Genomic DNA, 16,440 nt, shown 5'->3' with positions numbered 1-16,440 from the left:
TGAAAATACTCTGTGCACCAAAATTATTACCTTGAGATCTGATTCTAGTGGTGAATACATGAGTACTATGTTCTCTACTTTCTTGGCACAACATGGCATCCAACATCAGTTATCTTGTCCTCACACACCCGAACAAAATGGGTGTGCTGAACGCAAACACAGGCATCTTGTGGAAACTGCCCGGACTCTTTTTGCCGCAACTAAAGTTCCTCACTTATATTGGGTCGATGTTTTTGCAGCTGCAATCTATCTTATTAACAGGTTACCGACTTTATCTCGGCCCTCACCTTGGGAGTCTCTTTTCAAGAAATTGCCGTGTTATAGCACACTCAGAGTTTTTTGGTTGCCTCTGTTTTCCGTGGTTAAAGTCGTATACTTCTTCTAAGTTGGATGCTAAGAGCAAGCCTTGTGTTTTCTTGGGTTATAGTCTTAATCACAAGGGGTACAAATGCCTTGATCCGGTTACAGGAAGACTCTACATCTCTCGACATGTTCTTTTTGATGAAAGCACTTTTCCATATTATGATCTTTCCTCTTCCTCCACTTATTCCCCATTAAAACCTACAAGTCCATCCTCTGCTATTCCATCTTCCTTAACTTTTACATCCCTTACTCCAACCTCACCATCATCTCCTTTTTCTGGAACATCCTCCTCACCTCCTTCCACTGCACCACCACCACCATCACCACCACCACCACCTCCCCCTTCCTCCATAAACAATCACCCTATGCAAACCCGATATAAGTCCGATATTTACAAACCTAAAGCTTTTACTGCCACAAATCATCCTCTTCCTTCTTATTTGTCTCTGGATTATATTCCTACAACCTACCTCCAAGCCTCTAAACACCCACATTGGCGCCAAGCAATGCATGAGGAATTCAATGATCTTCTTCATACTCAAACATGGTCCCTGGTTCCATATCATTCTTCACAGAACATAGTCGGCTGCAAATAGGTGTTTCGCATCAAACGAAAACCCGATGGCTCCATAAATCGCTACAAGGCTCGGTTGGTTGCCAAGGGCTTTCACCAGCAGGAAGGTCTCGATTACACTGAAACGTTTAGCCCTATGGCTAAACCTGTGACAATCCGAATCTTACTCACCCTAGCTGCTCAATTTGATTGGTTTTTGAACCAACTTGATGTCAGTAATGCATTCTTGCATGGCACTCTTTCTGAATCTGTGTTTATGCAACAACGACCCGGCTTTCCAGACTTTACCAAGCCCCATCATGTGTGTTAGCTTCATAAATCGTTATATGGTCTGAAACAAGCTCCCCGAGCGTGGTATGATAAGTTACATGCTGCCCTTGCTTCTCTTGGCTTTGTTGGTTCTTAAAGTGACCACTATCTGTTTGTCAAAAATGACAACTCCTTGGTCTTTGTTCTAGTGTATGTGGACGATATTTTGGTTACTAGGCCCTCTTCTGTTGATTGTCAACATGTGATCACACAGCTCAGCAATCTGTTTCCTATTAAGGATCTTGGTCATTTACACTATTTTCTTGGTCTCGAGGTAAAGCGATCTTCTACTGGCATTTTCCTCTCCCAAACTAAATATTTTCTGGATTTGCTTACCAAAGCCAAAATGGTTGGTGCAAAACCCTGCAACACACCACTGAGCACTTCAAAGATTGATCATGATTATTCTTTTCTTGAACATGCTTCTGAGTATCGGTCCTTGGTGGGGGCTCTTCAATATCTCACATGGACAAGGCCGGATCTTAGTTTCGCTGTCAATCTTGTATGCCAGTTCATGCACACTCCCAAAGTATCTCACTTCCAAGCTGTCAAGCGAATACTACGATATCTTAAGGGCACCATTGATCACGGTCTCTGGTTCTCAAAGTGCTCATCTTTTCCATCTATCAAGGCCTTTTCCGATGTTGACTGGGCTGGTTGTGAGTTAGATAGGCGATCCACTGGCGGTTACTGCATTTTTCTGGGTAATTCTCTCATTAGTTGGAGCGCTAAAAAGCAACCCACTGTTGCTTGTTCCTCTATCGAGGCAGAGTATCGATCCCTTGCAAACACTGCTTCTGTGATCACTTGGCTTTGTCAATTACTTGCTGACATTGGCTATTGTCTGCCTTGTTCTCCTCAACTTTGGTGTGATAACGTATCTGCTATATCCCTTGCCAAAAATCCTGTTTTTCATGCTCGGACCAAGCATGTCGAGATTGATTATCATTACATCCGTGAAAAAGTGGTTGCCAAGCACATCTCCCTTCACTACATCTGCTCCCAAGACCAAGTAGTTGATATATGTACAAAATCCTTATATGCAGCACGATTTTTGTTTCTCAGAGACAAACTTCAACTTTGGGTCCCTCAGTCTCGTTTGAGGGGGGATATTAAGGGTAATATTGTAAATACACTATCAAGGGATAATACTTAGAGGTTAAGGAAAGTTGTTAGTTGTTATGATTTAGTCTACACAACTTGTATATATACTTTCAGATTGTAATCTTATTCAATTGAGTAAAATGAAAATATATTTTCTCAATAATATATACACATGCACAAAATGTATAAGAATTAGTCGATACAAAAAATGAAAAACATATTGAAAACCCAAATCAAAAAGAAGAAAAAAAAATGAAGAAAAGGAAACGAGAATTCGTCCCAAAAAGAAAAGTAAAAAAGAAACGATAAAAGGTAGAGAGTTGAGGAAGGTGAGTGATGGGTGGCCAGTCCCTTTAATTTTGATTTGGGAAGGAAGGAGAAACAGCATGGACAATGGTCCTTTTACTCACCCACTCATTATCTTCTTGAACACTTTAGATCCCTAATAAAATTTATCTAATTTAAAGACTATTTAATAGTCCATATGAATACAATAAATTGATGAGTAATCATTAAAATGCTATTACTTATCGTAATTATTGATTTGTTCAACACATATAAATAACTAAACGATTTTCAAATTAATGAATTTTTCTAAACATATCTCATATAATAATAAAGAGAATAAACAATTCGAGTATAATAAAATATAGACACACATTATGTCAGGCAAAAGAAGTATAATGATTAATGAGGGAGAAAAATATTGTATCAATACAATAGCATTAAACTAAACGAAAGAGAAAAATACAACAAATCAGTGAGAGATTTTTAAGTTGAAAACCAACTAATTCTCCCACTGTGTTTAGTGTTGTATATACCCAAGTCGTGAAAGGAAAGCGGCTCATCCTCGCGTGCGTCTGCGTGCACTGACTCAATTATAGATTTGGCATTGCCGCTACCGCGGCCACTGGCCCCGCCGTAGCCTTTTTATTTGAACAATCTGGTCGTATCTGGTCTGGTCTGGTCTGGTCTGGGGAATGAATGAATGAATGAAATTGGAGTTGGAAGCAGAGGAATACTCGCTGAGTCGCTGTCGCCGGTGGTAAGAGTAACTTGTACCTCCAACTTTAATTAACTTTTAAGAATACTCCATGCTCTAATTACTATTACTACTCTCTACTCCACGGTACCCCTTTCTTTCGTCTCTCTGGTACATTTTCAATTTTCAATTTTCAATTTCAATTTTGACAAGAAATGTAATTTTAGATTTTGTGACAACTTTGAGGGTGTGAAGAAGAAGCAGCAGCAGCGACAAACGAAAGAAACCTCCAACCCAATCCAATCTTCATTCTTTCCTTTCAGTTTCACAATGTAATGCACCTCTGTATTCTTTTCTTTATCTTTCCTATTGCTCTCATCTCCCGATCTAATCTCTTTTATCCCTAAATTTGTTCTGTATTTGAATTTTCAATTTTGACGTTACGGAACAGAACGGAGTGCATTCTTCGAGATCCGGAATGGAACCACAATCATCACCCTTCTCATCATATTCAGCAGCACCTTGACATTGAGATTTGAGATTTGATATCAGTGTGTGGACTACTTCGGACTGGTGTGGTCAGAGCTGCTGCTATATTTACCTAGGGCGGCTAGGGTTTCTCTTCTTCTTCCCCCATGACTACTAAACGCGCTTACAAGCTACGTATCCTCTTCTTGGTTTATTTATTTCATTATGCCCTACAGTTTCCCTCCGTCATTGGCAGATTGCACACACACAATCTATGGTTTTCTTTTTTTCTTAAACACACTTTTCTGTGTGTGTATGTTTGTATGTATGGGTATCAGATTCAGAATAATATCTCCCGTATTTTTAGCCTTAACCTGGGTTGTGCCTCAGAGGAATTTGTAGCACATTCTGCAGCTGTGAATTGCCTCAAGATTGGCAGAAAATCTTCTAGAGTTCTTGTCACCGGCGGAGAAGATCACAAGGTCAATCTCTGGGCCATTGGGAAACCCAATGCCTTACTGGTAACCTACGCTTTCCCTCTCTCCTTGTGAGGTTAATATTGATGCTGCTGCAAATTTTCCAGAGAAATTGTGTAGTTATCAACTTGGAACAAGTTTTGTTATTTCATTGAATCTAATCTTCTCGACGTCCCTTCATGCCCAGAGTTTGTCTGGACACACCAGTGGAATTGATTCAGTAAGCTTTGATTCTTCAGAGGTCTTAGTAGCTGCAGGAGCTGCAAGTGGTACAATTAAGCTTTGGGATTTAGAGGAGGCAAAGAGTATGCGGTTTATTTTTTTTTTCTGCAATATCTTCCTTTAAATTTTGCCAAACAAGAGACTGCCCTCTAATGAAACTGCACTGGGAGCTTGTTTAGCTATTTATTTTATGCTGTCAAATTGTCTTATATATCTTTTTTTTTTGGTTTTGTTATGTGATTTTTTGTGTAGTTGTTCGCACGCTTACCGGTCACAGATCCAATTGTATATCTGTGGACTTTCATCCTTTTGGAGAGTTCTTTGCATCTGGCTCCTTAGATACAAATCTCAAAATATGGGATATCAGGAAGAAGGGGTGTATTCACACATACAAAGGCCATACTCGAGGGGTCAATGCTATCAGATTTACCCCAGATGGCCGCTGGGTTGTTTCTGGTGGAGAGGACAACACTGTGAAGGTTACTATTTCTTTCCTCTTGCAAAATAATTAATTCTATTTTCTTTGGCCATTATTATGGATGTTGATACATGTAATCTTTAGACAAATTATGCCATTTGATGTTTTTTTTCAGACAACAAATAAACTAAAATCTAATATTTCACAGTTGTGGGACCTGACCGCTGGAAAGCTGCTGCATGACTTCAAGTGTCATGAGGGCCAGGTTCAGTGCATAGACTTTCATCCCCACGAGTTTCTGCTAGCAACAGGTTGGTATCTTCTTTTGTACTTTTCAGTCATGAGTTGAGCTGGTGTTATTAGCTGTATATTACAGTGCATTGTTTCCTCGGGCAAATGAAAATGGGTGTCAATGACCTTGGTGTATTCTGATAGTCCTGCGGATTATTGTTTATATATTGAGGTGCCATTTTGTCATCCCACAGCTCAAGATAGGCCATTGCTTCATTGTAGGCTGCTTCTTCCTTGCTATAGATAGTAGTTTTATCCACTGTTTTCATTTCTTATTGAAATTGGTTTTCCTATTATCTGGTTCTTAACTGGATCAGTTTGACCATTAGATATCCTGGTGTCTGGTGCTTTGTGTTGTTTAATGGGGCAGGAAAATCTATACAGTATCTAGATATAAGTTGGAATATGTATTTCTTTCCGAGACAATAGAAAAATTCTTTTACTAAATGCGACAGTAAAAGCTTACAAAGTAGTCCCCTTTATAGGCTAATTGGGTGGGACATGAGTCTGGAAAGATCCACATTAATATACTTACAAATTCTAGTGACTAATTTGCGACACTTAAATACATTAATTTTGTAACTTAGAGAGACTTTAAGACACTTAACCTGCCGACTACATGTGTAAACTGCATTATTACACAAGAAGCTAGAGGGACTCTAGTTTATTGAATTTTGAACTTGGCTTCTGCATCCCTTATCTTAGTTCTCAACTAGTTTTCAACTATTAGTGTTAATATTTTGGTAAAAGAACGTAGGTGAGATTTTCCTATTCGTGACACATTGTCCCTTTCCAAACATAGATTTGAATGTCCAAAATTTCCGTATCAGAGCTTTACATGATCTATAAAGCTGGAGGCACTTGATTTCAATTAGTTCAGAACTTTTTCAGTGCTAATTTCAATTTATTGATCACCTTATACTCTACCCATAGAAAAGTCATGTGGATACATATTCTACCATGTTCTGACCTTTACGTCTTTGAGATTCCCCAAATAACCAATGAATGACTAGTGTGTTTTCATGTGTGTATCCTTTTTTAGTGGGAACTTGACGAGTCTATCTGTCTACAGTAGCTGTTTCATTTCTTAGAGTGGCTCTTTACCAGCTGTAAATTTTGGTGACGGAAAGTAACAATAATAGTGGCATTTCAAAATTGTGTGGTTGTTTCAAATATCAATAAAGTGTATAACATGCTGCTTCCAAGAGTGCTTATTACTTCTTTTATTCCAGCATATAAACCGGAAACTCTGGTAATCTGCATTCATTTACACTGCACCTGTTCTTGCATAGTATATTAGTATTTCACATATATTGCTTTCTTTATCCCCTCCTCACCTCCTTTCAGGTTCAGCGGATAGGACTGTCAAATTTTGGGACCTTGAAACCTTCGAGCTAATTGGCTCTGCTGGACCTGAGGTGCTGTATTCCTCTTGAATACATCTCTTGGCTCTTAATTTGTAAAAGTATTGGTCCATAATATTGCCAAGAAATTAAGATTTTCATGATTTTCTTTCTGTTAAGGAGATTATCTATCTAATTTCTAGTTTCTAACAGACAACTGGAGTGCGTTCTTTGACTTTTAGCCCTGATGGGAGAGCCCTACTCTGTGGATTGCATGAAAGTTTAAAGGCAAGCTCATATAATCCTTCATAATTATCAGGATTCCCAGATATGCATACTTAATAGTTTTACTGCATAGGTTTTCTCGTGGGAGCCAATAAGGTGCCATGATGCTGTGGAGGTGGGATGGTCTCGATTGTCAGATCTTAATGTTCATGAGGGAAAGCTTCTTGGATGCTCTTACAATCAGAGTTGTGTTGGAGTGTGGGTTGTAGACATCTCGGTATTATTCAGTTTATCTTTGTTCTTGGAGTGTTTTCTTGGTTTCTAGCCCTGGTGGTATTAACTATTGATTTAAAACTTATCTGTTGCTTGGTTAGCGCATTGAACCGTATGCACTTGGTAATGCCAGCAGATTGAGTGGGCATTCAGAATCTAAATCATTGTCTGGTGGGAATCTCTCTGTGCTCAATGAGAACGCTGCTAAATCTAGTTTGGGCCGGTCATCTGTTTCTCAAAATTCAGATTCTTTAGTGAAGGAAACAAAATCTCTTGGAAGGTTATCAGTTTCTCAGAATTCAGATCTCGTTAAGGAGCCAAAAATTATTGCATGTAGGCAAATTATTAGCCTTTTTTTTTTAAATTTAATTTTTGCTGTGTTGCTGGGATTCTCAGATTTGTTTTATCACAGATCTTAACTTAGCTTTTTCACATTTCTTTATGTTATTACTTCATTCTGATGTTAACTGTTATTATCCTCTGAATGAAGCCACAGGAATTGTTCCTGGTACTCCTCAAAGGATCAATATGAATTCCAGTCAAAAAACTATTGTGGCTAGTTCAGTGGCAGTTCCTAATGCATCAACCCTGAAGAGGAGTTCTACTAAGACCCATTCAACAGCTAATATTCCAACTTTTAACAAGTCTGATGTCGTACCTGTAATTGTGCCAAGAACTAGTATGAGGTCAGAGCTGTCAGCTGAGTCTAGAAAAGAGGTTAGCGTTGCTGGAAGACCACTGGCATTTTCTTTGCAGTCAAAGGCAACTGATTTCCGGAAGTTGTCCAATAGCAGAGAAGAAGTGGATAAGCCAGCTGTCTCTTCAGTGTCTGAACACCCTGCTTCTAAGGCTATTGAATTAAGCAGTGCTGCAGATAAGAATGGCTTCTCAACAGTTTTAAGTTCAACTCAGGGAATACATGCTGAAAAGAACACAAAGGATGATATATATTTTGGGCCTGGGAAGCATGAAACTAGTTCAATGATGGAGCCAACTGCAAGTTACCAGCATGAAAGTTGTATGTATCTAATCTTTAGTAGAACGCTTTCCACTCATCCAATATATTCAATATATTGCCATTTAGTCTAATTTTGGATCTTGATTCTTGGGGTGGTTGTCAATTTTGTTATATATCTTATCTCAGTTTACTTATGGTTTTGAAGATGTTTATACATCAATGACGTGTCTATATATGAGCCATAATATTGTAAGTCTGATGGATGTTCTAGTCTCTGCTACACAAGCCTTGGATATGTTAACACTTGAGATTATGTTGATATTTTAAATATCTTTATTGGCAGAATATTTTAAATATTAGATTTATAATATCAGCTGCTCAAGCCTTCATGTGTGTGTGAGTTGGGGAGGTCGCCCTCCCCTCTGCCTGACCCCCTACTTAAATAATCGCTTTGTTGTACCAAAGTAATGTTATAGCCGTATAAGTTTCTTGCATTATTTTGGAAATAAACAGTTTTCATAATCAGTTGCAAAGGTTGTACAAGGCTGGTTGAATGGACCAAGCATACAGTAGAACCACAAGCCATCTCATTTCCTTAAATCATTGGTAATCATTATTCCACATAGGTATTTATCAGAAAGTCACCCAAAGAAAGGCCTTCTCACTAGTGTGAAATCAAAGCAGATGGACGTGTGATCATGAAAACCATAGTAAGAAATTAACCCTCTGAGGATGGTATTGCCAACCAAGGGAATGGGAAAATTCCTTACTCTGAAAATGGATTCTCCGGATGCGCATTTCTAATGGCTGTTATAAGAACATTTGTATGTTTTGCATATTCATTGCCATCATTTGCCATGTGTTTTCATTTGGTCTCTCTATTGTATAGTATTGTATTCTATATTATCTGTAATGTTTTCTTTAATGATTGATGGCCTTTTACATGTGGGTTTGTCTATCTTGTATATACCTTTGAGACTGAGTGTCATATTGTCAAACCTTAAGCTACTATTTCTTTTTTCACCTTTGTTTGTTTTTTTGTTATTAAGATGAGGCTCCAGGGCACAAGGTGAGCAGAGAAGCATTTTCTGCTGAAGGTCAAAGAGGAGGTATATGTTTTTTGCTTGTGTGTCATATATATGACTAGTCTAGTGAAGTATGACCCAAGCTCTATATGGTATATCTAGGGAGATTGCGCTCAATTGCTGTAAATTGGGAGAAAAGAGATAGATATTCTAACTACGAGGGACCTACTTCCAATGGTACCCTGGGAACAGCTTCTGCACCAAATATTATCCCTTTAAATGCGGTATGGCCACATCTTTGTTCTGCCTTTTTGTGCCATGTTTCTTTCTTGATACACATCACAAATTGCACTTAAGAAAATGACATGGGAATACTGTCATTTTTTAAAAGAATGGCATTCAAGTTTTTAACCATGAGTTACACTTAATTGCAAATTGTGCCCAATTCTCAATGTACTTTTCTTTCCCCGTAATATCATGATACGAGGACTGACTGGAACAATGGATAGATCACTGTAGTAGAGACCATGGAACTGTATAAGATTTATTATTTTCTCATGTTAACTACTGGATGGTGTTTCATTTGGGTGGGCAAAAATTGTAACCTATACCATCTTCTTTTGGTTTGAAGTTTAAGCAGCGAGGTTATCCTACATCTACTGAAAAAGAAACAGTGTCTGCTAGTGATGAGGATGCTATTGCAGATCTCCTGGAAAAACACGATCAGTTTGTTGGCTCCATGCAATCTCGTGTTACCAAATTACAGGTTATATTTATTGGTTTTTGGACTATTTTTAAGTTTTTATGTGGTGCTATTATGTTCTATATGCATCTTTTCTTCCTTTACATGAATTTCGGGCATCGTTAAGTTGATGGGAGCTCAATGCTTGTTAATTGGGATTGCCAATAATGCTTAGGTCGACTATCTTTCAATAATTCATTGCATCCCATTTGTCTTCTATAGAATTTCTTGAGCTTTTTTTGTTGTGTTTTGTTTTGGTTTTGTTTGTGCTAGCAGTGTTTGGAATAGCAGATAAGGTTGGGGATAGATAGGGGCCCAGGGTTTGGGATAGGTTCCAAGTAGGAAGTTATATAAGAACAGCTGAGCTGCAAGCCTGCAATGAGGAACTGCCAATCGTTGCTCAGTTACAATAATAAGACAATTTTCAGGCAGAATACTTTTAACTATCAGCCAATAATTGATGAATGTTGTTGGTCTTTGCAGTTAGTCTATAGATATTGGGAAAGGAATGATGTTAAGGGGGTCCTTGGTGCAATGGAGAAGATGGCTGATCATGCTGTAAGTATATCCTGTGGTACTGTCTTAATTTAGTTTTTCTTGAGCCCTCAGTTTCTAGATACTATTGAACATGGAGCAATCATCCCTTTTAGTTATTTTATAGAACTACAGTTTATGTGTAATGTTTTTGCTTTTAATCCAGGTCATTGCGGATGTAGTCAGCATTATGACAGAAAAATTTGATATTGTCACACTGGATATATGCACTTGCCTTCTGCCACTCCTCACTGGCCTTCTAGAAAGTAACATGGATAGGTAAGAAGTTTTAGCAGTATCTTCCTTTTAAACAGCTTCTAGACACTTTACTTCTTTGTTTATTCATTTTGAGTTTTAGTTCTAGAAAGTAACTGTTCATATAATCTGAGCCATCTTAAAAGAATAAAATTTGCCTGTTGTCTTTTTCTATTGTTCTATCGCATAAGGAGGCTCACTATATCATAGATGTCCTCTGCTCCCCCAATATTTTCTCAACGCAATGCATACACGGAAGCATCATCCATTCATTTGTTTAGTTATAATTTGCTGTGGATTTCTGAGCATGCCGCACTTTTGGGTTTGAAATTGGAAAAGCTGTTGCAAGTTCTCTATGGGAAACCAGTCTCATATTTCTTTCAACTTAATATGCTTTGTGCTTTTGAAGTGATATATTTTCAATCATTTCTTTTAGGAGTGATGCTTTGCCACCACATTATCTTTGTTTTTCCTTGATACGGAACGACATGTGGATTTCTGGTGCACTATGGGCACCATATTCACAGGTTGGATATGAATGAAATGTGTGACATGCCATTTGTTGCCCATAAAATTTCACTAACGAGAACAATTGTTAGGAAATCAAGAAAAAAAAGGTGGGGTAGGGTGTTGGTGGCTGTGAAAGAGTGGCCTCCAATAGCAATTTCCCGGTGAAGGATGGATGTTACCTCGGTGAAGTATATTTTATGACCCTGGGTCCGGTTGCTTCGTGGTAGAATGACACACCCCTTGTAGTAGTCAAGCAGAATTTGATATGCAAAAATAACATTCCTGATTAGCAAATAAAATAGCAACGTCCTTACTAGGTTTTGTGATTGGGATCTTTCATCTGTTCGATGCTCATTATTTGACGGGCCTGATCTTTATTCAGGCATTTAGGCATTTCTTTGGAAATGCTGCTCAAGCTGGTTAGAGTGTTTGGTTCTGTGATCTATTCAGCAATATCTGCCTCGTCATCTGTTGGCGTTGATATTGAAGCCGAGAAAAGGTATGCTTTTTATTGTTCTGATATACATTTTTCTTTACCTTGTATCTTAGATTTAAGCACGATCAGATTTGAGGTGGCTATGTATTTTGAAATGGTTACCCTAGGCTGGAGCGTTGCAACGTCTGTTTTGTGGAGCTTGAAAAGGTCAAATGCTGTTTGCCGGCTCTAACCAGGTGCCTTTTTTTCTTTAGTTTACTTCAATCAGGGTTTTTTTTTTCTTCTCATTTTAATTAATTATGCCGGAGATGCCAATATCCTTTTGTTCATTCATTTTTACCCATAGAAGAGGAGGATCAATTGCAAAGGCTGCACAGGAGTTGAATTTAGCTCTTCAGGAAGTTTCATGACGGAAAATGTGTGCATAGTGAAAGTGCAGTTTGGAGGGAGTTTGTGCATTTTGGAGTAATGAACCCCTCATCTCTTCTTGCAACACCGCCATGATGGTTCAATGCTGTGTGTTGTGTGGCCTGGCCGACTCGGGCAGTCCCTGGTTGTACATTAATGCTAAGTGGAGATATTAACTACAAGCTAATTCTATACTATTCGCTAAAACGAGAGGCTAATTGTCGACATGTCGCTCTACGTCCTGTTTGCACAGTTTTGGGAACTTCCAATCCATTTCTGCTCAGCGAAAGAGATCACTGCTCCACTCCGTTTCACTATTAACCCAACATGGTAGCATCAAATTGTATCTTCTTTGTTTTTTCCGTTAATCTGAGCATCAAATTGTATCCTTTGGCCGCAACTATTTAAGGGTATATTATATTTCGCACCTTCAAGTTTGGGTGCAATGACAGTCTTATACCTCATCTTTAGAAGATTGCAATGTCATACACAAACTTGTGTTTTAGTTAGTCTCATATATCTGTTAATCAATCTGCCAATTTGACAGTTAAATACTGTGTCACCTAGGAATCTTACATTTTTATTGATATAGATATAAAATTTGTTACAAGTAAAAAAAAAAAAAACCAATTAAAATCATTTGGCCCATTTGGTTGAACTAATCATTCCGACTGCAGTCGACGGCACCGTGGTGTTGGGTTTTTCGAGCCCATGATGAGTTGTAGATCTATTAGGAATTATAGATAGGATTTAGTGGGTTTCCCAATAGGAGTTGTTTTTCCAATTGGATTGGTTTTTCCAAATGAAGTTGTTTCCCCACCTAAGCTTGAACCAAACTGGAGTGTTCTCCACCTTAGCAATCATTAGTTCATTCTATTACGAAATCTAAGGCAAACGATTGAAGAACAATAATAGTCTCTGTGCCTATGAAAACAAGGAGGCAAAACAATTTGTTTCGAGATTTGTTGTTGTATTATTTCATTCGCAGCAAACCTTTGTCAGAAGCTGTGCGACTCTATCTAGCAGGAGGTTAGGCAGGCTAACCAACTAGAAAACCCTACTGCATATTGCTCAATGCTCAAGAGAAATAATAATATTAGATTGATCCATGTAAATGTGATTAAATACATACAATCAAGTGCAGTTGCAGTTTATTTGAAGCCAGATGAACCAACATCTTTTATAATTTTTATTTGATATATAATGTGTGAGGTGAGAGAGAGATTGATATATATGGATCGAACTAACCGAAATTGATCAAAGATATTCGAACTCATCCTCCTTGAGATGGGCGAAGAACTTAACTGCGCCACGGCCTTGAACATCGACGACGAACTGCACCTTATAAGGGAGATTGGCTGAAATCCGCTTGCCCTTCCACAGCCCAACGTACTGCTTGAGCTCACCTTCCATGCCAGTAATGTCCACCTCCGGAACTCTGGGCACGTGGTACACCTTCAGAGGCACCTTCACCCTAACCCTAGCTCCTATTTTGGAGGAGGCGGCGGCGGCGGGTTCATCTGATGATGTTGATGGAGAGACATCGGCGGCAGCAACCTCGCAAATAACCCTTCTACTTAATTTCCTCCTCCACGGGCAGTGGGTGAGAGCGGTGGGAGTGAGTTTGTGATGTGGAAATGAAACTGCCCAACAAGAAGGGAAAGAGAACGAGAACGATTTCAGCTGTCCCGCATCTGCTGCTGCCCTTAGGGATGAATTCAGGGATGAAGAGGCGGCGGCTGCTGCCACTGTTGCTATACCCATCGCTCCTGTGTCCGTCTATCTTTCCCTTATCTAATAAATCCCTCTCAGTGAACGCACACCCAGTCTTTATTTTCTTAGGGCTATCTCTCAACTCAATCTCCAAACCCCATATGCCCCACACCAAAATTCTTGGGATTTGGCCAAAAGTGGACCCTTCTGTCAAGACCAATCTGATGTAACCACAACTATTGAGTAATTGCAAAAAAGCTCTTCATTTATGGTCAATCTGCAATTTACCAAAAACGCTTCTCTCTCAAGTATGCATATCAACCCTTCCAACTACCAGAGACCACGCTAGCCACCGGCCACCCCTCAAACCACTCTCATTATTCGAGTCATCACATCCGCCTTCAACCCACAGACCAAACCTAGCAAGAAATTCTAGTTGAAATTGCTCAGCTTCCTTTATTGTGTTGTATGGTTTGTAAAAGTTGTTTTTGATTATATGCACATCAAACTATCAATCACGTGGGTCAATTTAGTTAATTACACTAACACCTCATTAAAATTATTGAGTTTTTACAAAACACCATCACATTTGAGAGATTATAATAATACCTCCATCATATCCAATCCAATAGCTTACCCGACTCGATTTATGTTTTTTTCCAGCTTCTGCAGCTAAAGTTGGTATATTGGTTGAAAGTTTTTTAGTTTGGTTTGAGACTACATTTTTTACATTGTTTTTTTTTTTGGGCTACTCTCCTCTAGCCACCTTGTATTCTGCATCTCTTACCACCAGCCATTCTCCACCTCCACGCCCATGCTCTTCACTGCTGCAAGTATTCGTTGACCCCCTTATTCAACTATGCAGCATCTCGACGCCTAGGGGTGGATCCATAAATTTAGTCTTGGATGGGCAAAATATTAAAATATTAAAGCTTACAAATGATTATACAAAGACACTTTAAAACTAAATGACAGTAATATCATTCATAAAGGAAACAACGTTACAACTTTCAAATTACAATTGCCCACAATGTTTATCATGGGAAAACATCGCATTATGATTTCATTATCAACATAAGAAAAAAAAAACATATTTCTCAATGTAAACAAGCAAACTATCACTTAACTATTGGCATTAGAGGTCGAAGTCTCGGGTCTGCATGAAAATTAGTTAAGATTTCAACTGATTTCATCTTCTTGGAAGTTTCACTAGTTGGTGGTAGTGATAGTCTGTTACCATTAAAGTCAAATACCTCTCTATGACACATTGTCAAGGCACAAAATCAAATTAACTTTATAACAACGTAAAGTGTTAAGGTTGTGACATTCACAAGGTTGCTCTGGTCACCTAGCGGGGGTAATATGTAAAGAGATAGAGATAGGGAAGTCAACTGATGAGTCAATATTATACCATATATTTTACCCTAATCTTAGTATTAATTTATTGGTTATTTTGGTATAATTTTGATACTTTGTTGTATATTTCCAATGTAGGACATTCGACTTCTTCTGGAGCAAAAAATGATCAAACGGATGAATTTTGGAGTGATTCCAATTGGAGGATGTTCGTGTGCCTTTCAAGATGATTGTATCAAAATTTCAGATTTTTTTACCAAGCCGTTGGACCGTGGCGATGAAATAAAGGCCCAGAGCGCAGCTTTCCCAGATTGACATTTATGGATATTTTGAGTAGTTTGGAGGTCAATATGACATATTTTGAGGAAGATTCCTTCTGAGGATTTGTAGGGGACGTCTTCAGCTTTCAAAAGAGACCTTTTGGGATCAAATCGGAGTTGATTTGATCAGTCAAAAGACTAATTTTCTGAGAACTCCGAATTCTAGTTCAAATGAGAAACCCTTTATTTTCTGTTTTATCATTAAATTATGTTTCCTAGTTTTATTCTAAGACCTTTTACTAGGAGGATTTTAATTAGAGTAGTATAAATAAGGCTTTTTAGCCATTAGGTTGGGGGGGGGGGGGGGACGCACGCAACATTGGGGAGAAAATGCACACACTCTTCTAGAGGGTTTTTGAAGTTCATTTTCTAGGTGTTTTATATCCTTTTTCTATTTCAATAAGATTCATTTTGTTTTATGGTTGTTCGTAACTAATTTTCGTTTGCTAGGGCGATGCCTTGACCCTTAGCGTGAATATGTAGTCTTTATTTAATTGCTTATGATATTATGCATGCATGCTTTGAATTATTAATCACTGTACTTTAAACTGTCTCTATATCTTAATGCTTAGCTACCATTAGGATGTTTAGATAAATAATTGGATGCAATTCGGTCACAATGCCACCGGGGAATTGAGTATTGCTTCTTGTGATTGATAGTTGTAATTTCACCTAGGGCAAATGCCACGTCTTAAGGGGTTGCATGGTTTTTTAAAGAGTTTTCACAAAGCGTAATGAGTCATGCATGTTTATATTTGATATGAATGCCACAGACGGATTGCATGTTTAATATATATTATAGCTTGAATGCCACAGGTAGAATATGCATAAGGAAAACCTAACCTTCAAAGTTGCATGGGTAATTCATAAGTAATTGGTAAATCTACGTAGGATTGTTAAGGGGACGGCGGAACCCTAGGCTTTTACAATTTGGTTTTCAAAATTATTTTCTTTTGTTTTCTTTACTTTACTAGTTTCTTTAATTGTTTTAATTTAAAATTCGTTTTTAATATTTTAGAACTTCGTTTTCAAATAGTTAATCAAGAATTATTTTAAACATAAATTATTTATTCAATCCCTGTGGAAAACGACATTGCTTGAGCTGCTATACTATGACAACCTTATACTCTTGCAA

At 38.2% G+C, this 16,440-nt stretch overlaps 2 protein-coding genes across 6 annotated transcripts; one reads left to right on the top strand and one right to left on the bottom strand.

Annotated features, from left to right (window-relative positions):
• The first annotated feature begins 3,025 nt into the window (after positions 1-3,025).
• Positions 3,026-12,367, top strand: LOC103403376 (katanin p80 WD40 repeat-containing subunit B1 homolog KTN80.4-like). Of its 5 annotated transcripts, none has more exons than XM_008342186.4 (20): positions 3,026-3,395; positions 3,579-3,664; positions 3,784-3,995; positions 4,191-4,321; positions 4,464-4,581; positions 4,751-4,977; positions 5,125-5,227; positions 6,555-6,625; positions 6,764-6,838; positions 6,909-7,052; positions 7,150-7,381; positions 7,539-8,066; positions 9,056-9,115; positions 9,194-9,315; positions 9,663-9,797; positions 10,257-10,331; positions 10,474-10,586; positions 11,455-11,571; positions 11,676-11,744; positions 11,855-12,367. In XM_008342186.4, exons 3-20 carry the CDS (start codon positions 3,968-3,970, stop codon positions 11,916-11,918), a joined length of 2,412 nt encoding a protein of 803 aa, XP_008340408.1. In that variant the 5' UTR covers positions 3,026-3,395; positions 3,579-3,664; positions 3,784-3,967; the 3' UTR covers positions 11,919-12,367. The 5 variants fall into 5 exon arrangements, with proteins under 5 accessions (XP_008340408.1, XP_008340409.1, XP_008340406.1 ...); XM_008342187.4 differs by having other exon boundaries at positions 3,064-3,395; positions 3,560-3,664; positions 11,858-12,367; XM_008342184.4 differs by having other exon boundaries at positions 3,064-3,395; positions 3,560-3,664.
• Positions 12,368-12,994: 627 nt separating this feature from the next.
• LOC103403375 (ferredoxin-thioredoxin reductase, variable chain-like) lies at positions 12,995-14,049 on the bottom strand. Its single transcript, XM_008342183.4, has one exon. It carries the CDS (start codon positions 13,678-13,680, stop codon positions 13,174-13,176), a length of 507 nt encoding a protein of 168 aa, XP_008340405.1. The 5' UTR covers positions 13,681-14,049; the 3' UTR covers positions 12,995-13,173.
• Positions 14,050-16,440: the final 2,391 nt, after the last annotated feature.

This window comes from Malus domestica, chromosome 16 (genome assembly GCF_042453785.1).
Source record: "Malus domestica chromosome 16, GDT2T_hap1".
Lineage (NCBI taxonomy): Eukaryota > Viridiplantae > Streptophyta > Magnoliopsida > Rosales > Rosaceae > Malus > Malus domestica.
The sequence above is the reverse complement of the archived record's forward strand: the minus strand, read 5'-3'. Positions and strand labels throughout refer to the sequence as shown.